The following is a 24,145-nucleotide window of genomic DNA, read 5'->3' on the forward strand; positions in this document are numbered from 1 at the left end:
GGCCATGCCATGTCAGCCCACTTACAAAAAAAAAAAATCGCATTTCATTTTAGGTCTGAAATCCTTCTCTTTCCTCTTCGTTTTATTCCATTCCAGCCACCTTCCTCTCCCTCTCTCCATCTCTTTGGTTTCCTCCCTGCCCAGAACTGCCTTTCCCTCTGTCGCGCCTGTCTCTCTTACTCCAGCGATAGATCTCCGGCGACTTGAGAAGAAAAGAACGCTAGTTGGGCCTTAGCAGAGGATTTGGGCGTCGGGAAAGGATTTCAAAAATCCCAAGCACACTGCTCTCTCACAGAAACGGTAATCCGTTTATTTTAATTTTGGATTTTTTTGCTTTAGATTGGAATGTGATTTGAAGGTTGACTTTTGTTGATGGGTAAGCCGTATTTAGGTTTTATGGGTAGCATTCTTAGGTTAATTTTGCGGTTTTCTTTTGGTCAATTTTTCTGTTATTTGGCTTAGAATTTGGTTAAGAAGCTGAGGAGTTGTTTTTTTTTTTCTCCTTCAAATACGATCTACTGATTTGGCTCTTTTTTTTTCTTTTTTTTTTCGTTCATTCTTTCTACTCATTTAGAATTGAAAGTTTAAAAAATTATAATATAGCTTATGACAAGAATTTTCATGGATGGTTATATGTTAATTTTCGGTTCTCTTTTCTACACCATAAGGCAAGTTTATGAATAAAATGAAATAAAATGCCCATCATGTCATCAGAAAATCGCAAACCAAACAAGATTGGTGTAAATGTTTAAAGGTTACTGGCTTGTAATGTTTGAAAAGAGAACCGAAATTTCACTTTGCTTTGTTGAAGGTTACTAACAAATCATTTATGCATTAATTTGTTTAGCTAATTTGAATTTTTCTTCTAGTAACTGCTAGATGGACTCGTGGAATGAGTGCGAAGTAGACTATTTGCGCACACAAATTTCAATTGATGAAGCTTCACCTCCCCAAGCTGGCCCCCAAAATGGTTTGTTCGGCATTTAATTCTTCCTTTAATTTTTCTTCAACTCATTGTATTTCTTTTTAATTAGTATATACTAATCATTATTAGTATTTCTTTCTAATTAGTACTCACGTGTTATTATTCACATTTCAAATATGTTAATTTTTTTTTTTTTTTTTTTGGGTATAGATGGAAATGAAATTGTGCATGATGTAGAGTTTGGAAATATAGACAACAGTCACAACACGTCCGAGTACAAGCTCTTAGATGGAGATGAATTTCTTGAGGAACCTAAGAGAGGTATGACGTTTAACTCCCTAAGAGAACTTGACTTATATTATAAGAAGTATGCCAAGAAAGAAGGTTTTGCGGTGGTTATAAAAAAGGCTACTAAGAATGATAGTGGGCGTGTAATTCACATCACCCTTGCATGTGGTCGTCAAGGCAAACCAAGAACCAAGTTAAGTAATACCTTCTCCAAGCCAAATACAAGTACCAAAACTGAGTGTAAGGCTAGGTTGAATGCAAAGTCTGTTGAATCAAAGTGGTTTGTGACTAGTGTATACATTAACCATAATCATGGTTTAAGCCCAAGCAAAGCTAGATACTTTAAATGTTATAGGAATTTGGATTCTATCACAAAAAGAAAGCTTGAGGTAAATGATAGAGCTGGGATTTCATTGAGTAAAAATTATGACTCTTTAGCTGTTGAAGCAGGGGGGGTATGAGAACCTTCCATTTCTAGAAAAAGATTGTCGCAATTATATTGATAGAGCAAGACATCTTCAACTTGGCGAAGGAGGCGCCGAAGCACTTCTTGACTATTTCACTAGGATGCGACTAGTGAATGATGGTTTTTACTTTCAAATGGATTTGGATGGTGAATCTAGGTTGAGAAATGTTTTTTGGGCCGATGCACGAAGTAGGGCATCTTATGAAGATTTTGGAGACATTGTTACATTTGACACGACGTATTTAACTAATAAATATGGAATGCCATTTGCTCCTTTCGTGGGAGTGAATCATCATGGTCAATCAATTCTATTTGGGGCAGGATTACTATCAGGTGAGGATACAGAAACTTTTGTATGGTTGTTTAAAACATGGTTGAAATGCATGAATGACCGAGCCCCAAGTGCAATAATAACAGACCAAGATAGGGCTATGAAAAATGCAATTGCAAGGGTATTTCCAGGAACCCGACATAGATTGTGTTTATGACACATTTTGAAAAAACTTCCAGAAAAGTTTGGTGCACATTCACAATTTGATGGCATTAAGAGTACCTTACGAAAAATGCGTGTATGATTCTCAAACACATGGTGAGTTTGAGGAAAGCTGGAAAACTCTACTTGTGACTTATAATCTTGAGGATAATGATTGGTTGCGTGGGTTATACAATGAGAGGGCTTCTTGGATACCAGCATATTTGAAAGGGGTGTTTTGGGCTGGAATGACTACTACACAACGGAGTGAAAGTATGAACGCTTTTTTTGATGGATATGTGCACCCGACCACCACATTGAAACAATTTGCTGACCAGTATGATGGTGCTTTGCGTAAAAAGGTTAAGAATGAGAGGATTGCTAATTTTAATTCTTTTAATACTACAATTCAATGTGTAACCATATTTCAATTTGAGAAAAAATTTCAAGAATGTTACACAAATGCAAAATTCAAAGAAGTCCAAGAGGAGCTTAAGGGGAAGATGTACTGCACTCCGTATCTTTTGAGTAGTGAAGGCACAATTTGTACGTATCAAGTGGATGAACAGGTAGCAGTTACTGATGCTTACATGAAACATGTTAAATTTTGTGTTTGCTACAATGGCGATGAATGTGAATTAAAATGCAGTTGTGGCCGGTTTGAAACAAGAGGGATCTTGTGCAGACATGTCTTTTCTGTACTTAGCGCATGTAATATTACATCGTTGTCACAAAAATATTTTCTTGATCGTTGGAGGAATGGCTTGAAGCGAAGGTATACTTTCATTCAAAGTAGCTACGATTCTTTGGGTGCCAACCCTATTGCTCAAAAGTATGATGACTTATGCAAAGATATGCATAAATTGGCAGCACTTGCCGTAACAAATGTGGACAACTACATGGAAGCGAAAAAATATGTTCATATGTTAATGGACAAATTTAGTGGTTCAAGCTACGAACCTAGTCCACCCTCCCAAGCACTTGTAGGTGCATCTTCTACATGTAATGAATCCATGGATGGCGTGGAAAATAATAAGGTACGTAGTCCCCTCGCGGTTCGTGGTAAAGGTAAACCATCATCAAAAAGGAAGATGTCTCCGGTAGAAAAGGTGGTGGTGAAGAAGTCACAAAGAAGAAAGAATCAATTTAGTGACACAAATCCCAAACAAAAAACAAGACAAAATCAGGTTTAAAATTCAACTTTCCCTTGTGTTTAGTTATGCTTATTAAAAACATGTCCATATTTCTGAATTTTTTTCATATTTTTTTGTAACGAAACATATTTTTTTTTAATTGAAGACATCCGAAGGAATGCAAGAGATCGCATCGAACACAAATGAAGCTACATTGCCTTCAAGAACTGATATTCAGCATGATTATGTACATGAAACTCAAAATAGTGTAATCAGTCAGGTATTTTTTTTTTCTTTTTTTAAAAAGAACAAACTTTTTTTATATCAGAATAATTTGGCTTATATTTTTTTCCGAAAACTTGGTCATAATTTTACAAGAAATATGGCCTACTTGGATCTAAGAGTGACATGTGGCATACAACGGTAATTCATATAGTTATTTTCTTGATTGTGGTCATGTTCTTTTATTACTAGTACTCCTATCCATTATTATTATTATTATTATTTGGGAAAATTACAGTTTACCCCCCCAAAGTTGTCAGCGATTTGCAATTCCGCCTCCAAAGTTTCAATTTTTGCAATCCACCCCCTTAAAGTTTCAATTTTTTTCAATTCAGCCATTCCGTCAGTCAAAACCGCTTTGACTGACGGAACAGTGATCACGTGAGACGCACGTGATCACTTAAGGCGTTTTAGTACCGAAAATGCCCCCCGAATATTATTTTCCACGTTTTGCTGTCAACCACCTCCGAATCTCTTCCATTACAAATCTCCCATGCTTCTCCCATGCTTCTCCCTCCATGTTCTGGTGCGCTGGAGGACTGCAGAAAAAACAAAAACGTCCATTCGTTCAGTCCTCCAAATCTCTTCCATTTCCTCACATGCATTTCCTTCACAAATTCGTCCAATATTTTCGGAATCTGCCTGCTTTTCCATCAGGTATTGTTTTTCTTAAGATTTGAAGCATACCCATCTGGTTTCTTAATAATTTATGTCATGGGTTGCCTCCACACTGTTGTTGCCCCTCTCCCTCGCCGTTGCCTCCAAAAGGAAGAAGATTGATCTTTCCTTGGCCAAATGGCCCAAATCTCACAAAACTGTTGGGATTTTGGCCAGATTCAATCCCGAAACACCTTGGAAACGACAATGGAACTACCAAATTGAAACAATTGAAACAATTAAATCCAACTATCCAAGAACCGAAGTCCTTACATTTCATGCATAAACAACCGTAATTCAAAAAAATTCTCAAATTTATCACAACCCAGTACAATGTGAATGATCAAACATATGATTCTAACATCTATTAACATAAATCAACCATCAATTCCGATAAATTAATCTTCTCTGTCGTTGCCGGAGAGGGATCAATTTTCTCTGTCATTGCCGGAGAATGACCTTTGCCGGAGAATCCAAGAATCATTCGTTCAAATGAACAGGGGAACATAGAAACAAAAACGCCTTCTTCCCAAGACTTGCTTTGCCTCTTCCTGCAAGACCCTTCTCACTCATTCTCATTTCTTGTTGACCAATAGCAGATCGATCGGTTTGGCATGGAGAAGACGAGGTAGGCGGAGAAGAGGAGGTAGGGATGGGGGCATTTTGGGAAAAAAACAACCAACAGTGATCACGTGACTTGCACGTGATCACTGTTCCGTCAGTCAAAGCCGCTTTGACTGACGGAATGCCTGAATTGAAAAAAAATTGAAACTTTAGGGGGGTGGATTGCAAAAATTGAAACTTTGGAGGCGGAATTGCAAATCGCTGACAACTTTGGGGGGGTAAACTGTAATTTTCCCTTATTATTTTTTCTAAACAGATTAAAAGCTCCAAAAGAATTGAAGGCAGAATTGGGCTCAAGTTACTTTGAAGGCTGGAGAAGAGTTGTTGTATTTGCTATTTTATTTTGAAGGCCGGAGAAGAGTTGTATTTGCTATTTTATTTTGAAAGCTTTTGATGTTGTATTTCACATTCTATTTTATTTTAAAGGCTTTGGATGTTGTATTTCACATTCTATTTTATTTTGAAAGCTTTTTATGTATTTCACATTCTATTTTATTTTGAAGGCTTTGGATGTTGTATTTCACTGGCTTTGGATGTTGTATCTCACAGAATCACATTTTCTATTTTAATATGTTAATGTTGTGCACTGGCTTTGGATGTTATATCTCACAAAATCACATTTTCTATTTTAATCTTTGTGTTAATGTTGTGCACCGGGGATTGTTCTTTTCATATGGCTTCGTGCTTTGCCAACTGGTGTTTTCGATCTGAAGTTCAATATTTAAGGATCCATGGCAATTTGTGATAAGTCTGTTCTTTTTTATTGTTTAAGAGCAAATTCATGATTATCTGGAAATTATTTAGAAACTGTTTCCACAAGCATTTATTGGAAGCAGTCATTCAATTTCTTTTGAAAACCATAGACATACTCCAACTGGAAAACTTTCTTCAAGAAAGGCTGAGATATTGGATCATTATCTTGTCAGTTAAGTAAAACCAATTCAACATTTGATCATTCAAAATTAGTGTTTACACAAGATAATACCAACGAGAAATATCTACAACCTTACGCAGAGGCTACCATTCAATGTAACATTTTCTATGTTGCAGATGCACAATGAAGTTCAAAATGTTAACTTTATTACTGCAGATTGCATAAGGAAACAAATTACAATGCTTTATACATTGCGAATGTGCATTCCTAGTTGTCATTTCTTTTCCATCAAGCTCCCCACTCTTATAGATGAGAAATGAGGAGAGCTCTTGCCAGATCCTTCATAATCTCAACATCCCACCCAATTCGGAAGCTTTTGCTCTTCATCCATCCCCAAACAGGCTGCAAATTTTTGAAAGAGATTTTTAATTATCATAAAAAATTCGCAAATAAAAAAAAAAATTAACACAGTACAGCAATCAGATGAACAGTTAGAAGTAAGAAAGGCAAATCAAATGCTTAAAAAAAAAAAAAAATCCAGAATGTCCTTTACACAACACTTTGTGTCGCAAAAGAGATTTTTATCCTAATGGAATAAACCACATTCTTATAGTATTCAAGGATCTTTATTTTGGAGGCGTACTGTAAACTGCTATTTGTATAAAATTTCTCCAAGGAAATTAAGCCTTATTTAAATAAAAAGTTGTTTATAGATTGTAACTTTTGATATGGTAATCAGATTGGTTATAAGTCAAGTGGCTTTCTGTTTCTCTCTCTCTAAGAAATATCCCTTAGGATTATGAGTTTCCAAAAAACACTACGGTGCCACTATCATTCTTAGTATCCGCTTTTGTAACCACCGCAAAACCCTCTTTTTTGGCATACTTCTTATAATATAAGTTCTCCTATAGAGTTAAACATCATACCTCTCTTAGGTTCCTCAACAATTTCATCTCCATCTAAGAGCTTGCAAGACTCTACATCATGCACTCTTTCATTTCCATCTATACAAAAAAATAATAATAATAATAGTAATAATATAGTTGAAATGTGAATAATAACATTCACTTTGATTCAACATTCAACAAATAATTATTAAAATATTCTAATAAGAAAGAAATACAATGATTTGAAGAAAAGTTAAAGGTCATAATTTTTTGCCTAACAAGCCATTTTGGGGGCCAGCTTGGAGGGGTGAATCTACATCAATTGAAATCTGTGTATGAAAATAGTCTACTTCCAACTCATTCCACAAGTCCATCTAGCATTTATTAGAAAAAAAATTCAAATTAGCTACAAATCATCAAACATTACAAGCAAAGTAAATTGAAATTTCGGTTCTCTTTTCAAACATTACAAGCCAGTAACCTTCAAACATTTACACCAATCTTATTTGGTTTGCGATTTTCTGATGACATATAACCATCCATGAAAATTCCTGTCATAAGCTGTATTATAATTTTTTTAATTTTCAATTCTAAATGAGTAAAAAGAATGAACAAAAAAAAAAAAAAAAACTGAGCCAAATCATCAGATCATAATTGAAGGAGAAAAAAAAAAAAAAACAACTCCACAGATTCTTAACCAAATTCTAAGCCAAATAACAGAAAAATTAATCAAAAGAAAACCGCAAAATTAACCTAAGAACGCTACCCATAAAACCTAAATACAGCTTACCCATCAACAAAAATCAACCTTCAAATCACATTCCAATATAAAAAAAATAAAAAAAATAAAAAAAAAACCCCAAAATTAAAAGAAACGGATTACCGTTTCCGTGAGAGAGCAGTGTGTCCTTGGGATTTTTGAAATCCTTTCCCGACGCCCAAATCCTTTGCCGACACCCAACTAGCCTTTTGTTCTTCTCGAGTCGCCGAAGATCTATCCCTGGAGTGAGAGAGACAGGCGCGACGGAGGGAGAGGCTAACCATAAAACCTACATACAGCTTACCCATCAACAAAAATCAGCCTTCAAATCACATTCCAATCTAAAGCAAAAAAACCCAAAATTAAAAGAAACGGATTACCGTTTCTGTGAGAGAGCAGTGTGCTTGGGATTTTTGAAATCCTTTCCCGACGCCCAAATCCTCTACCGACGCCCAACTAGCATTCTTTTCTTCTCGAGTCGCTAGAGATCTATCGCTGGAGTGAGAGAGACAGGCGCGACGGAGGGAAAGGCGGTTCTGGGCAGGGAGGAAACCATGGAGATGGAGAGAGGGAAAGGAAGGTGGCTGGAATGGAAGGAAACGAAGAGGAAAGAGAAGGATTTAAGACCTAAAATGAAATGCGATTTTTTTTTTCTTTTTTTTTCTTTTTTTTTAATTGTAAGTGGGCTGACATGGCATGGCCCACTGACCATGCCATGTCAGCAAATCCAGATTTCATACGGATTGCACCCCTGCGCCAAGCATTACTCTTCTGCTTAGTATCAAAACATTCGACCTTCTCTAACCGAACGTTTGATATTCCATGTTCGAACGTTCGATGGTCAGACAGAAAGTCTATTTTGAATGTATTAGGATTTAGGGCTTGTTTAGCTCGGGATTATAAGTGATAATACGCTTTTTCTTAAATTTTGAGGTGTGGAGCCTCAAAAAGATTTTGAGGAAGCTTCACATAGCATGATTATTTTATATAGGAGTGTTCATGCAGTTTTTATTAAACGCTTTGTAACCGCTAACCACTTTAACCGTTAACCGCTAACCGCTTTTAAAAGCGGTTAGTAAATACCGCTAAGCGGTTAGTGGTTTTATTAAACACTTTGTAACCACTAACCACTTTAATCGTTAACCGCTAACTGCACTAACCACTAACCGCTTTTAGAAGCAGTTAGTAAATGCCGTTAAGCGGTTAGTGGGTATATATATATATATATATATATATATATATATCATCTCATCCTGATGAGGGATGATTTTCATATAAATGTTTTTTTTTCTTTTTGATGCCGATAGCATTTGGGTTTTTTGGTTACCTTTTACATTTTTTTTTTTATATGGGCTCATTTTGGAGCAAGCCCAATTTGGTATATCGCAACTATATGCTTGTTAAATAGTGCATATTTTGATGCCAAAAAAAATGAAAAAAAAAAAAAAAAAAAAAAAACACATTTAAAGTGAGCCCAAAAAAAGCCTAATTTTCAAATTCGACCTAAAAGGAAAGCAAAAAAAAAGCGGTTAACCAGATGCAGTTAACTGCCTAGCGGTTAGTAAAATGTACTAACCGCTTCAACGGTTGCGGTTAGCGGTTTTAGCCACTAACTGCAACGGCATGATCACCCCTAATTTTATATATCAAATGTGCATGTTTACAACTCTCATGAAATACATTTTGGATTATTATGAACTATACTTTGTGAAAACGTATGTTGATTAAACAAAATAATGGAAAATAATGAGATTTGTAAAAATATGCATGTAAAAGATGGAAAAAATGAAACTACATTGTATAATATGGTACACCAGTACGTGCGGGATAACGACCATGAGCTTACTAAAATTATATAGGTTAGCCATATGGTCAAAAGATGTTAATTGTTTATGTTTGGCCCTTGAATCTAAGGTTTGTTTTGTGATTGATGCAACCATGTTTGAGTGATGGTTACTATAGACAGACATCATTAGCAGCGTGTGCCACTCGATGTCGGCTTCAATCAAGCTACTAGTAAATGAACGATATGCGATGATATTTGAGGCACCGATATTATATTACAAGTCCCTTGGGACGTTGTCAACTCTACTAAGAATGGGTTAAGGGCTTGGATCGATAGACCATATGGAGTTGAACTATCACATGATTTTTCGATTATAACATGTATTATATGTGAAGGGGAAGTACATAGTCAATATACAAAGGATTTGTTCAGGAAGATATGCCAAAATTCCGAGTAAAAACTTACGTTACATTATTTTAAAAAGTATGAGATATATATTTTCACTGAGCCCTAAGTATTTGAATGTAATTATGAAAGGGTTTAAATACCTTTGACCCCCTGCGGTTTAACGACTTCATTTTTTGCTCATTTGGTTTCATTTTGTATCATATATGGTACCTCGATAATAGCTAAAAACAAAGATGGTACATCCGTCTACTTCCGTCCAAAATTTGACGAAAATCCACGTCAATACCCTTAAAAAATCGACACACGTCCATATACCTAATTAAAAAATTTTAAAAAAAAATTATTAAAAAGGTTCAAAAGAAAATTTAAAATAATAATAATAATAATAATAATGGAAAGGGGTGGCCGAACCACCCAGAAGGCAACCAAAATTTCGAACAGCAAAAAATTTTGCATCCCAAAAAGTAGGAAGAGTGATTTTTAAATAAAAATATAATATTAATATTAAAATAAATATTATTTAATTAATATTTAAATATAAGAAAAATGCCCCATTTAAACTTTTTGCCTTTGGCCTCAAAATATATCGAGCCGGCCTAGATAGGCTCAACACTCGAAGACAAAGGCTTCCCATTCATCACAAGGACTTAAGCATCAGCTTAATGATTGGGGGGCAACCACGAAACGAAGCCAACCTTCCAACTTCCAATGAAGCAAACAGGAAGATGTTAGAAGAATGTTGCAAGCTAAAAGGTATCTTAACCAAACTCAGTTTGACATGAAGGCTAACTTGCTCAAAACAACACCCAAAGAAGGGAGACATGGCTAGAGGTGAAAAGGCTAGTGGTTAATAACCGTCCGTTAACCGCACTAACCACTAACCGCCAAACAAGATTCAAACTACCCTTGAGTAACTTGATATTGTGCCCGGACAAAAAAAATTACTCGTCCAAGCCCCTTTCTATCCAAACACATACGAGCATTTGCAAGGGAAGATAGCTCCCTCGAACACTCTTCTATCTAAAAGATAAAAAAGAAAACTCCTAAGGAAAGTGACCCCTTTTGAACCCTTAACAAGCTTTTTAATGAAGACTGCAACTAATAAGGCCACACAAAGTAATTGAGGCCAAACAAGATTAACCATTGAACTTCCAATAAAGAGCTGAAAAATCCTATAAGCCTCATGCCTACAAACAAGTGGACAATTATTGCATCGCTATAAGTCCACCATGTGGCAAATAATCAAACAACCACTAGACAGCCTTACATAAAAAGGTTATTTTCTCAAAAAATATGTATGCCTTTTGTTGGGAAGAAAATATGCCCATCTATTTATGTTTATTTACCATTATGTCATTGCCCACTCACAAGATGACAAGTGTCCACCTTGGTCACACCTAGATATAAAAGGAGAAAGCTCTCCTTTTATAGGAGAAGGGCTTCCCTTCTCTCTGACCTCTCCTTCTCTGAGGAGACACTTCTTTCTCCCTCGCCTCTCTCTCTCTCTCTCTCTCTCTCTCTTTTCCATATATCTCACTTTACACACACAAATTATTGTATATTTGGGACATATGATAGTTATATATCTTTACCCACATATGAGACGCTGACTTGAGCGTCGGAGGGTCTTCGGCGCCCTAACCGGAGACCCCTGACCGTGCTTTTATTTTGCAGAAACACCATAGATGTACACGAATCTCCTTCTCAGCCCAACAATGAAGAAAAACTACTGGCTAGCCGTACTATGGACCAAAAATTGCATCAACAGTTTGGCGCCATCTGTGGGAAACGATGGTTTCTCATTGCTTATAAATCGTGTCTGTTAAGCACAGCGTCCACCTGTTGCTTGCCCAGCTCAAAAAAATCTTAAAGACAGTCTTCACATTTTCAGTTACAGCGGCTTATTCAAAAAATCTTCAAAGATACAACCACCGTTCATCTTTTCCGTCCATGCTCATACCAGGAAAATAGAAGAAAGAGGAAGAAGATGAAGTCTAGGGGAGTTCAGCGAGGGATGGACTCGTATGAAAATCCAAGAAGAAACAAATTCAAGTTCAATGGCATTTTTGCCCCCATTCTGAGGTCAGCGCCAATCCGTCCACTAGCTTGAACCATAAAGCGAGGGATAGATGCGACATTTCAATTGAGATTAGGTAGAGTAGGAGACAATTCCTATTGTACTAGCCGAAAAGTGGGAAAAATATATTTAGCATGTGTCCTTTAGAAGGAAAGAAGCATGGGTCTCCAAGAAAAATCTGCAGAAGATATTTCTTTATTAAGTTACTATCTCCTAGCACGGCAACAAACAGGTACGATTTTTCACATCAAAGTGGGTAGACAACAAGCACCTCCTGCATGGTATTTTGTGATTAATATAAAAATAAAGTTGCTTCTTAATTTGCGTGTGTTCACACACAAGGCCAAACGAAGCTACTGATGCCAAGTATTAAGAGAACAACTTTTGTGTTTCCTTACTGCATTGTTTAATAGTTTATAATTTACTATTTTGCCATTGTTATTGTTTTCTTCTCCAAGTTTGGAGAAAAAGCCTTTGTTTAATAACCCATGCAGGCACTCTTCGCTTAGCCACATCCGTTTAGACAAGCTCAGACCTGAGCACCTCCATGGATTGTCAAGATACTTTGGTGGGTTGCCGGGCTCCCCCACGACATTTAAATCTGTGAGCGGTGAACCACGCGAAGTCGGCGAACCAGTACCCAGGCGTCGCCTCGCACGCAAACATTCCGACTAGCGGGCATGCCATCAAGCTTGCTCAGCGAACCCAACAAGCTCATCGAGTGTGCTCACTGACGACCCTGCTTCTGTGACCCTATCTCGCCAGCAACCCCGTCTCGCAACGCGAACCTGCTTCACCACGAACCAGAATTTCTGCCTCACTAGTGACGCCCTTGCCCCGCCCGTGCAAGCGGCCTTGCCTCGCCCTCGCTTGAAGTGCCGCCTCACCTGAGACTTCACCCAAGCCTCACCTGAGGCCTCACCACGACCAGCATGTCATCTCCCTTCCGCGGGGCTCTCCAAAATGAGCTCCTCCCCATCTCCACAAATCCGACGGAATTTCGCCATCCTCTGGAGTTGACGAGGGGCATCTACAGCTCATTAGCTTTCCAAAAGCTGCCCAAATGCCTCAGCGGGTCACCAAGCTCCCTGCGTGACCGTCGTTACTGCCACATAACACTCTCCTACAAACCGTGGCCCTGCACAACGAACTAGCAGGTCACGCGAACCTCCGCAACGTGGAGCCCTGCCGGCAGACCTACGCCCCTGTCAACCAACCTACAGTTTCGGGATCGTAGAGCTTCACCGGTGACCCAACACTCTGGCCACGCCTGGCCCGCGACTCGGCATCCCGCGATCCCAAGCTTGCCAAAGCCTTGCCCTTGCGAGCCCAAGCTCGTTGTACCTCGCCCTCGCCAGCAGGTTCACCCACCTAGTCAATGGGCATGCCCAGCGACAACCTTGCAGCAAGCCCACCTCGCTCCAACCTCACCGGAGACCTCACCTCGTCGCGACCTCATCTTGGAGTGAGCCCACCTCGCAGCAACCTAGCCTTTGCCCAAGGTCACCGGATAGCCTCACTTCGCCCCGGTTTGTCGAGCCAACTCTTCTAGTCCACGCTAGTCACATGCAAGTTCGCCGGTCCACACTAATGGACGACGGCCCACCTCAAGCCCTTAGTATGCGAAGCTGGAATTAGTCAGGCTTGCCATGGATGCGTGCTATGCCTTAAGGTTGTTGACAAGGCCTGAAGCCACAAAAAAAAAAAAAAAAAAAAAAAGGAAGCTTTCTTTCTAGAACCTATGCGCGTCATCTTTGCTCAGCTGTGAACATATCATTTGTCTTGTTACGCATTTAATCATGCACTCAAATTTACTACCGTGTCATTATTATATTAACTTTAGTAAAGATGCACTTGATGAAGAAAAAGGTCCACAGTGGTTGTTTGTCTGTTTCTTTCCTTTGCAAAAAATGAGGTCCATAAGCAGACCACTGATTCTGCCAAGCTCCAGCTCACGGCCCCACAATGAGCACCCATCCGCAAGTCAGCCAACAACACTGTGATCTCAGCCCAAGTTCTCCGATGGTCCAACCTCGCAACAAGTTCACTAAACCTTGCTAGTTCTCGCTCACGTCCTAGAATGCCACGCTTTGTCGGTGAACCAGAATTCCAGTCATGCCTTGCCCGCAAACCGGCACCCTGCGAGCCCAAGCTTGCCACGCCTCCCCATAATGGCCTCGCAAAACCAGCGAGCTCGCCAGTGAGTCCATGACTCCCACTAGCAAACCAGCAGGGACAGCGAGCCCGGCCAAGGTTCGCCATCGCCAGTCCTCATCTTAGCAAAGGTTGCCTCATTCCGCCGGGGACTCCCCAGCTTTGCCTGCAGCGACCCCAGCCTCACTTTGCTGGGAGACCATTACACTTGCAGCTCACCAAAAAGAGAGCTCAAGTGGGTTTTGTTCCTTCCGAAGAATCAGACGTCGGCGACAGACCATAATACCACATCGAACCAAAAGCTCTTCGCAACTCCTCTATGTTCGCGTATGTAAAAGAACATAATGGAGCTCGAGGTCATGGACTTACTGCCCTCTCACTCGATGAAGCTAAGGACAACAGCGAGTCCGCTGTCCACACGACCAAACTTGACAGTTCATAACGCGCCCAATTCCCAGAAGAAGTGCGGCATGCATGTAGCAAGAAAGAAAAATAATAATGTTTACGAAAGGGAGCGTCAACCAAACTGCCCAAGACTTTGAACAAGCCAAAAACAAAAGAAAGAAGCCATAGCATAACGTCATTTCAGAAGAAAAAGGGAGATAGCGTGCCAACTGAATAGCTAGCAGACGTGGGTCTCCGTTTGAATTGGTTGACCCTTCTTTTTGAGGAAGATGGAAGAGTATTCCCTAGTTCGCATGCATCCCGCAATTGCCAGCATACACGCAGCAAATTCCCATCCAAGGGTTACCACAGTCGTATATATGAGATAAGTTTATACTATTTCCTATGTTTTTGTCAATTTCTAAAATGATAAATGCAACATTTCATAGTTTTGCATATAGACTTTGATGACAAACTTACACGAAAGGAGTTCTAAGTTCATCTTTTGACATACCTCATGTAGAACAATGCTTTGCTCGATAAAGTGCTCTGTCTTGTATGCAGCTCACATGCGGAACTTTAAAATACTTGTAATGCCTTGTGACTCACACACCTCCTTTAGTGCATGAGCAAAAGATAACTTGGTACCCATTGAATGATCTTAGACATGCCTTGTTAGCGTATTATGTGAAGCACCTGCTCCCAAGTAGCATAACATTAAAGCCTAGACGAGCAATAAAAAAACAAAGGAGATAGAAACATTACTTTCCCCTCATTTGTCAAATAGAAACATGCACAGGAAAGTGTGGAAATGTTCCCGCATTCTTTTTCCTGCCTTACCATGAGACAAGTCAGTCGGCCATAACCTCTTTTCTTCTAAAATTTTTATGTTTCTTTTTATTAGAAAGTAGATCTGCATTTTTACCATTATTCATTTTGTTGGCTAACAAAGACAAAGAGAAAAATTACGCTTTCTTGAGCGCAAGTACATGCAGGGATCCACTAGCTTTTGCAAAGGTCTCACAAAAGAATGCGTGGCACAAATAGCTAGTCCACTAATCATGTACAAGCGAAATATGTCAACCTCTCGCCAAAAAAAGACCAAAAGGGGGAGCTTGCTCCCTCCCTTACAGCTAACTCGTGTGAAAAGAAATGTGGCCCCAGCTAAGCGACTAACGAACATGGACCTCCACGCGGTGCCACCTATGAGATAAGGCCTTGCTTTATTGATTAATGCTCATTAATTTATGATCTTCGTCTTTCTTTATATTTATCTACATTGACAGCTGATGTTAAAAAAAAAAAACATATACGAATTTTGATATGTTGCCTTTGCTTGGAGGACTCTTCACATTATTTTACTAGCATGTGTAGAATGCTGCAATAAACACAAGAGTCCTTGCTACGCCGTTATCTTCCCAAGTTTGGGTGAAAGTGCATTCAGCCAGAGAAAAAGATCGTGAAGCAGTCTTCTTTCTTCCTTTGTAGAACAACAAAAAAAAAAGGACCGGCATCATCAAATTTTAGCGATGGCTGGGTCTCCGGGTTGCTCTTCATGCTGCCGGAATTTTCAAGGAACAAACCCCTTTCATCTACTAGACAACCAGGGAACGGGGACCTCTATCACTCCTCCGACATCGTTCCCAAAACTAGAGTATTTGAGTCATTTCGCTGCAGTAGCACTCATCATCGCTGCATGCCTCATGATTCTAATTACCCTGCGAAGCACCCTCACTTTGCTGTCATGAACAAGCATTATTACCGATTTAACCCCCTTGGGGGAGTAAATGGAATTTTCTTCTTGGCCACATTGGAGCTGGTTATTTATCAGACTATTTATTGCACACAAGGTAGTATCATGCGATCCCTCGGCCCTATAGTGCTACTCTGAGTCGTATTTTGCAGTAAAAGCTTCGACGTGGCAAGTTGCAAGGAAAGCCATATGGAATCACTCCAGAAATCGTGGAACTGGCCATTTGAGGGCCTACTAGTGAGCGTAAGCCATTAAGGTTAAACCCAAGTTTCGACCACAACCATTTTAAGGGTGAAGAAGTTCATCTTCTCAATGAAAGCACCAAGCTGCCGAAATAGTCAGGTAGGACCTATGAAAGCGGGCTCAACTGAAAGATCATGGATGCCATCGCTTTGACGACCGCCGGACCTCCGAGTTGCTTATAGGCGATTGCCAAAAAATTTCAGGGGGTGGCATGAAGCTAAGCAAAAGCTGACCAACCCATCTAGGCAAGTGTAGAACTTTCCACCAGGGTTCTTGCCCGATTCGAGAAGACTATACAAGGCAATTTGTTTGGTAGCCCTTTAATGTCATTAAGCTGCTTTGCACCTCAACTACCAGTTCTAGCGCTATCTGACTGGACAGGAATGCCATAAATCCCACTCTTTGAGATTTTATTATTATTATTATTATTATTATTATTATTATTATATCCGTTCAGTGAGACTATACAAGGCAATTTCCATGGCTGCAATGCTAGCAGTAGCATTAACTGCAACGAATGGCTAAGATGTCTTATTAGCAAAGAGGGTCTTGAAGGGACAATCTCTAACCCAGTAACTCGGCTGGTGGCAACAGAACAGGCTCCACCTCGCATTCTCGATGCAAGAAATTCATCTTCGTCAGATATGCGAGATAAGTCTATACTCATCTTTTTATTATGCATCGTTAATTTTTTTTTTACAGTAGCAAGAACAATAAAAACTTATGAAAAGCATGCTCCACACACCACCCTAGAGCTTATATTATGTTTCGAGCTTCGATTGTGATTATGCTTTTCCCTTATTTGATGCTTATGACAGCTGCTGACTTTTGTCACTTTTTATGAGCGCTACAAGACATGTTAGTAAGGTCCTCATTTTCTATAAATCGCACCTTTTATGCGATATAATTGAAAAGGCCCAGGGAGACCGCATTGCGCTGTGAGTAATTTGTTCTTAATAGCCGTCCAAGGCAATTTCTCATGATTCACAGTGAAAAAAGGGATAGTACCGATGTCGGTCTCGCAGTTGGCTCGGCACCACACTAAAGAGTTTCATTACTTCATTACAAACCTCGATTTCAGGTCCTTTCATCATCGACCTCGGTTTCAGGACGGAGGGTCCCCAACCCTCAAGCAAGGTTTGCCAAACCTTCAGAAAGGTTCTGCGACCCTCTATCAAAAGTCTCCCGAGCTCCTATCGCGGTCTTATTGCTGACAACGACCTCTTAGTCGTGGTTTGCGACCTCCATTCGCTATCACTGATCTTAGTCACCAGAATCAATCACAAGGAAGTCACACTTCTAGTGCCAAAACCCAAGCAGCAGACCGCCATCGAATTTTGGTTGCCATATATTATTTATGACCTCTTCTCAGCATTCTACATTCGACCCACGGGGTAAATGGACTCCTAGGTCCGATTCTCTTGATGAGACAAGCAGACCCTCACGGGGGATCCTCGTTAAAACAAAGAAGCCCACGCATCTACGGAGCACTGAGCATCTAAACAAGGGTTTCTACCTTGTCTCCCTCTATGTCAATACAGGTAAGAAAAATGCTATGAACCCCCGGGTTCCTTTCGGAGCATGCCTAGAGCTTGGGCTCCATCATACTGTGGCATAAGACTATGCCAAGCGCAAACCCTTGTCATGGTAGGATAAGCTCAAGGCCAGGTCCTAATCTGTTCATGGCATAAGACTGCGCAAAGCGCATACCCTTGCCATGGCACAACGACCTACTCCTGCCAGAGGCTAGGTCCTTTGACCCATTTAGCTAGAGGCAAGGTCTTTTGACCCATTACGCCATAGGCCAGGTCCATTAACCCGTTAGGCCAGGGGCCAGATCTATCGACCAAACCCAGCGAAAGACTAGGTCAGGCGACCTGCTCCGACTTTAGACTAGACCCAGTTCCCTCGCTGCATAAGGCTGCTCTTAGGCACCTCCTTGACATGACACGGAATCCTACCGTAGTCTCGACCCGAGCTAGCTACTGAGCCTCAGTCCCTAGCATAGCGCATTACGAGTCTTGCCTCACACGGCTGAGGTAAGCTCCTCTCCACATACTTGCTTAGTGTATACCTATCTATTTCACTCAGTCATAAGAATGTTATTTGCTCAAAAGCTAACCTGGACCAAGGCCCCACATTCATGGCAATAAGTAGCGAGGCTACTGCATGTGTTTCCATGTCTGTTTCTAGATTTATACAAGAAGTCCCCAATCTTGCAAAGCTACAGCAACCCATCATGGCAGAGCGCCAATCGCAGACATCGCACAAATTTGAACCACCAAGGACGACGAGGACCCTACTTCAAGTTCGCTAGAGAAATCACACATGCCTCGTCTCAAAACCGCTAAACCTACGAATGGCGAACGACACCAAAACGCCTCCAATCATTGCGGTGTCTAAAGCTGAGTTTACAGCGGTTGCCAGCGGCGTCGAAAGACTATCTTAGCTAGCTCCGAACTTGCCTTGGATCCACCTTAGCACCCTTGGGGGGTCGCTGACCCCATCACTGCGACCAACAACCTCCATTGTCATGTTGCAAGGAAGCTGCAAATGCGATGACAGACAAAGCTAGGCGCGAGCTGCTAGCTTGCAGAGTTCAAGCAAAAGTTGGCAGCCAAACAATGGGCACTCATTCCCCTACGGTAGCAGAGACCATTGGCTTCCCAGGAAAAATCGAGGTTCTCCCTCACCAGAGAAAGTTTCCTAATAACCTCTACATGTCTTCTCAAGCCAAGGCACGACTTTTGCAACAACACTAGCGTTAGCAGTCCCTCCTGCGAGCCATCAACACCATCACCTCACCTCGATGACAAACCAACGCCTCGGCCTCGCCCGCGGGCACTCCATCCGACACGCCTGCCGCCAAACCCGCGAACTCACCCAACGAGTCTGTTGCAGCATCACCGACGAGCATACTAGCCAACCAACAAGTTCACGGCTACGCCGGCAGATCGGCGAGACTGTGACTAGCAGTTTGGTAATCCTGTCACGACCCCGCAGCTCCTCCAGCAAGCTAGCGGTTGCCGACCCATCATGTGCTCGACATCTCGTGTCTCCAGTCTGTGCGAGCTCCTGGCAAAGTCTCTGCGAGGTCCGATCTCCACCAGCCAACAACGCCGACCCTAGTCCAAACTTGCGACGAAGCAAGAATACCACCAGTTCCCTTCCCTTCAGCTAGACTCTGGGATTCTGGGTTATTGGGCCTTCTTAGTTCGCAACTGAATCACTCCCAATTGAGAACTCTCAGTGGAAGGCTCATCTTTTGATTCGGTCAGTGCACTAGTATCAGAAGCTCCCTGCCCGGGTAGAAGAACAAGGTCTTTTTCGACTATTGGCCTTCTAGTGCACATGAAAGAGGCTCCCATGGACTTCTATCTTTCCCTGAGGGAAGCGAGTTGAAGCTGATCCAGCTCTTGGATTAGATGCCACCGACGATCATTCACCAGCTGCCATCATCCGAAAGTTATCTCTGATAGCATGTTTCGACCCCGTCGAAAGTCACGGTCCCTATCTTCAGTGTTCGCCGGCCCATCCTACCGTGACCGCTTACTCAGCGAAACCTCTCGCGGCCTTCTACGTCGAGCTATTTCCGTGACCACTGCAAATAATTTTAAGAGCAGCCTTATGAACCTTCAGACGGCAGCAGGCCCGCGCGATGGGCACCACCTCATATTTTCGGTGCAAGACTCCGATGACAAAGAATTGCTGCTACTTCGTCCACTATTGACACTCCAGCCCAAAGGACACAACTTTACCTTTTGAGATAGCAAGAGAGAAGGGAAGCCTCCTCGTCTCATGTTTTGACAATAGGGGCTTCCATACTCCCCCTGGCGGCAGCAGAGTATCTGAACATACCAGAAGCCTATCGGCAAATACACGAAATCAAACGCAGAAACAACGTGTCCTTCAGGACCACCGGCCATCAGTTTTTAACTCTCCAACATACAATGGTTGTCCAAGAACTCCACCGACATGTTATGGCATAGCACGGTCACATGGTCCACCAACTCTTAGACAAAGAAGCTCCGCCTGCAACAAGGAATCCAAGATAGCGACCTAAGAACCACGGGAAAGAAGTGGATTATCAGGCGGCAATGCGAAAGGAATGACAACAGGTTTACATCTCTGGGCGATCCTTCAGGATTGAAGGTCCTGAGAGCCCCCAAACCTTTGCCCAAGACGCGACATGTGACACATCTCTTCTCGCCTGGCTCAGGTATGTTCCTTTTTGGCATATTGCTTGACTTTCACATGTGTACTTTATTTCATCATAAAAATGCCATTTTCCCATTAACTAACCCAATATGCTACCTTATGCCTGTGATAGTGAGTAGCGAAGCTACTCTATATATGTTTTTTCTGTCTATCTTGAGCCTACACAGGGAACCTTAAGAAATGTACGAGACTCTTATTGACTCAGCAAACTTACCAGCGTCGAGTTGACAAAGGCCGAGCCACCCGCTCGGGGGGTAAGCCCTACACATATAGTGGGCCCCATGATCCTTAAGGTCGCATTTAATCGCCCTGTGATTAGCGCTCCCCGCTTGGTAAGAAGCTAAAAGGTAAATATATTTACAAGCTCACCAAAGATTCCCGACGCCCGCCTATCATCTAAGTCGACCATGGGAATTGGGGGGTAACTGTTGGGAAGAAAATATGCCCATCTATTTATGTTTATTTACCATTATGTCATTGCCCACTCACAAGGTGACAAGTGTCCACCTTGGTCACACCTAGATATAAAAGGAGAAAGCTCTCCTTTTATAGGGGAAGGGCTTCCCTTCTCTCTGACCTCTCCTTCTCTGAGGAGACACTTCTTTCTCCCTCATCTCTCTCTCTCTCTCTTTCATATATCTTACTTCACACACACAAATTATTGTATATTTGAGACATATCATAGTATGAGACGCTGACTTGAGCGTCGGAGGGTCTTCGGCTCCCCAACCGGAGACCCTTGACCGTGCTTTTATTTTGCAAAAACACTATAGATGTACACGAATCTCCTTCTCAGCCCAACAATGAAGAAAAACTGCTGACTAGCCGTACTATGAACCAAAAATTGCATCAACACCTCTAATAGCTCAAGATTTTATTTACTCATCTCTCTCTCTCATAATCCATCACTGACTTAACCATTGAAGGCTCGTTGCTGGTTTCCCTTGGGGCCAACAACACTTCAATGTTTTCTCTTTATTTTGCAGGAATCTATCATTCGGTTCGGCCATGCAAAATTATGCATCGTCATATCCCAATATGGGTTTTGCTAGAATTAACTTAATTGTAGATATCTAAGCAATGATTTGGAGAGCTTGTTGAATTTGTGGGCTGAATATACAGAAGGAATGTGTCTGCATCTTCTTTTTTTCTTTCTCTATTTCATTTTTTAATTATAAAGGTGTCTACAGATGTTTGCTTTATGAAGAAAAGCTGTGGTACCATTGGTCATATTTTTGATCCAGTCAAATGTAAAATGGTTGATGGATATTGGCTATGTTTCTCACCCTGAAGAGCCTACACCATCAAAGTAAGATTCTTTTTTTCGTCAGCAGATTCGCTCATCAAAGCGCTAGCTAGCGCGCTCGGTTTGGCTCCAATTTGAAACTTTCAACGCCTAATGCCTTGGGTGCTTTCCTTCAAAAGAACAACTATAAAAAAGAAAAGTGCAATGTTCCCCAAAACTTTTCTTTCCCTCTCTCCTTTACCCAAGCTATTAGGAAATTGCAATGTAGTTATGTAGATAAAAATACTCTTAATTTTTTTAATAAGACAAAAATAACGCTATAAATTTAAAACAAAAGGAAAGAAAAGAAAAGAAAAAAAGCAGCATAAACACATGGCAGTGTCATGGGTTTGGTGAAGACCCACGCTACTTTAGGCCTTTCAAAGACCCACGGTGGTCGCGGGTCACCAGTTTTATCTTTGATTTTTTTTATTAACGGGAATTGTAATTATCATTTGAGGTACATTGTAATGTTTTGATAGTTTGGATGTGACATTACTTCGACTGATAATTTAGAAGACACGTAACACGTTACAAATTGCATATTAATTTAAGAGGGGTACATCTAATTTTCCTAAAACCAAAAAAATAATATCCTAAATTTAAAGTCCTAATTATTGGTTGGCATTAGATTTCATATTGCATGTGGAGGTTTCGAGGTTGATCCCAAGGACGTTCTTTCTATCCATTTCTTTAACAATAAACTCATAAAGTCTAAGTACAACCTTTTTTAGTATAATAAATAAGGGATAGCTTTCATGCTTCGTGCAAGCAAGAGGGACATGATTATAATAAATAAGGGATAGCGTGTAGCTTTGAGAAGCAACCCATGTAGGTTGTAGGTGTGCCCAAATTTCGTCCGTTCTTGAGAGGAAGCACCCTTTGTGATTTAATTAATAAGGAATGGGGTCCCCCATGATCCTCACAACAAAAGAGGAGTGCAATAAGTATCAAATTCTGCCTTTACTAGGAATTGGATTTGAATTCATTGAGTTGATCCAACGGATAGGTATTAACTAGTAATTTGATTGCATAATTCAGACAAGAAGTCAAAAAAAAAAAAACAAAACAAAACAAATTGCACAACTTAGGTGTCACTGCTTCTAAAACTGGTAAGTTTTGCTGCTCAAATACTTGGGATTCCATTTGGGTTAAGAAGAATGTTGTGGATTGGTGGGCTTTGGTTTGGTTTCTTTTTTAATTTCTAAACAAGCTTTTATCAAGTAGTTAGCAATGCTTTGTTCACCGGTAGGAAGTTGTTGAGTTGGGGGTTTCAAGGGGATGTGAAATGCATATTTTATAGATATGTGATTGAGGATAGAGATCATTTATTTTTTGCTTGTGGTTATAGTAGCAGAATTTGGCAGCAGATTATAAGTTTTTGATGTGTGCTAAACTCACCTATTTGTTGGGAATATGTGATATCTTTAGAGTTGAAGGAGTGTAGGGGTAAAACTATGAAGGTTTATTTGTGTCTGTTAGTTTTTGCTTTGACAATTTATAACTGTTGAAAGTCTCACATTGCTTCGGTATTAAAGAGATGAGCCATTTATAAAGGTGAGGAAAAACTTCAACTCTTGAGTTAACTTTTGGATTGAGTTAAGCCCAATACCCATTTCTAATATGGTATCAGAACTTAGCCCAATTGGCTGTGGCTCATCGTTTCCCATTGCTGCACGTGTTGACTTGAATGTGTTGAAAATTTCACATTGTTTGCGTATTAAGTAGATCGCCCATTTATAAGGGTGAAGAGAAACCTAAGCTCTTGATCTAGCTTTTGGGTTGAATTAGGCCTAAAACTCATTTCTAATAATAACATTGTTTAGATGGGAGATAAGGATCTGATTTCCTACTAAAGGTAAATTTAAAAAGACTACAAAGAAATGATTAGGTTCTTCAAAATTTAAACTTTATCTTATATCCAATAATGTTGTACCACATTAATTTATAAAAAAAAAATTCTGTAAAAATTGCTTATAAGCCTAACATTCCTTAATTAAATAAGCCTCAATTAAATAAGTCAGACTTCTCACTCTTCACCTGGTAATATCATGTTAAATTCTTTACATTCCGATATGGTTAGGTTAATGTCAAAAGTTGCCAACCTAGCACAAGTAGATTGCAACTAACTCTGAAAAAAGTAAAAAGCAATGCGACGGACAGGCTTTAAGGATCTCTCCCCGAGAGGCTCCACCTTGGGCAAAGAGATAAGGCACAAGTCCCTATGACATACCGGACCTGGAAACGCTTTCAATTCTCATGACCTCTTTTCCCCGTCATGCTTTCTCAACTAACTTTCTCTGGGAATTGCCAACTCAATAGTTGGACTGCTATCACCCAGCTAAGGCTCTGCAGACTGCAGAGAATTATTGCTGCTCACACATTATACTGCAATGCTTCACCCAACTCTTCAGAGAGCCTAAACCTGACCTAGAACCAGTGAAACCCCACCAGGCCAGAAGACCCTTG

General features: G+C 40.6%; 2 protein-coding genes across 2 annotated transcripts; both read left to right on the top strand.

Moving 5' to 3' along the window:
- Positions 1–879: 879 nt before the first annotated feature.
- LOC148584628 (protein FAR-RED IMPAIRED RESPONSE 1-like) lies at positions 880–2,167 on the top strand. Its single transcript, XM_088518544.1, has 3 exons — positions 880–970; positions 1,136–1,602; positions 1,664–2,167. Exons 1-3 carry the CDS (start codon positions 880–882, stop codon positions 2,165–2,167), a joined length of 1,062 nt encoding a protein of 353 aa, XP_088374670.1.
- A 217-nt stretch (positions 2,168–2,384) lies between these two features.
- On the top strand, positions 2,385–5,213 carry LOC148584629 (protein FAR-RED ELONGATED HYPOCOTYL 3-like). Its single transcript, XM_088518186.1, has 3 exons — positions 2,385–3,338; positions 3,451–3,564; positions 5,104–5,213. The coding sequence occupies exons 1-3, from the start codon at positions 2,400–2,402 to the stop codon at positions 5,152–5,154; spliced, it is 1,104 nt and encodes a 367-aa protein (XP_088374312.1). The 5' UTR covers positions 2,385–2,399; the 3' UTR covers positions 5,155–5,213.
- The last annotated feature ends 18,932 nt before the right edge of the window (positions 5,214–24,145 follow it).

This window comes from Corylus avellana, chromosome 7 (genome assembly GCF_965113065.1).
Source record: "Corylus avellana chromosome 7, dhCorAvel1.hap1.2, whole genome shotgun sequence".
NCBI classification, from domain to species: Eukaryota; Viridiplantae; Streptophyta; class Magnoliopsida; order Fagales; family Betulaceae; genus Corylus; species Corylus avellana.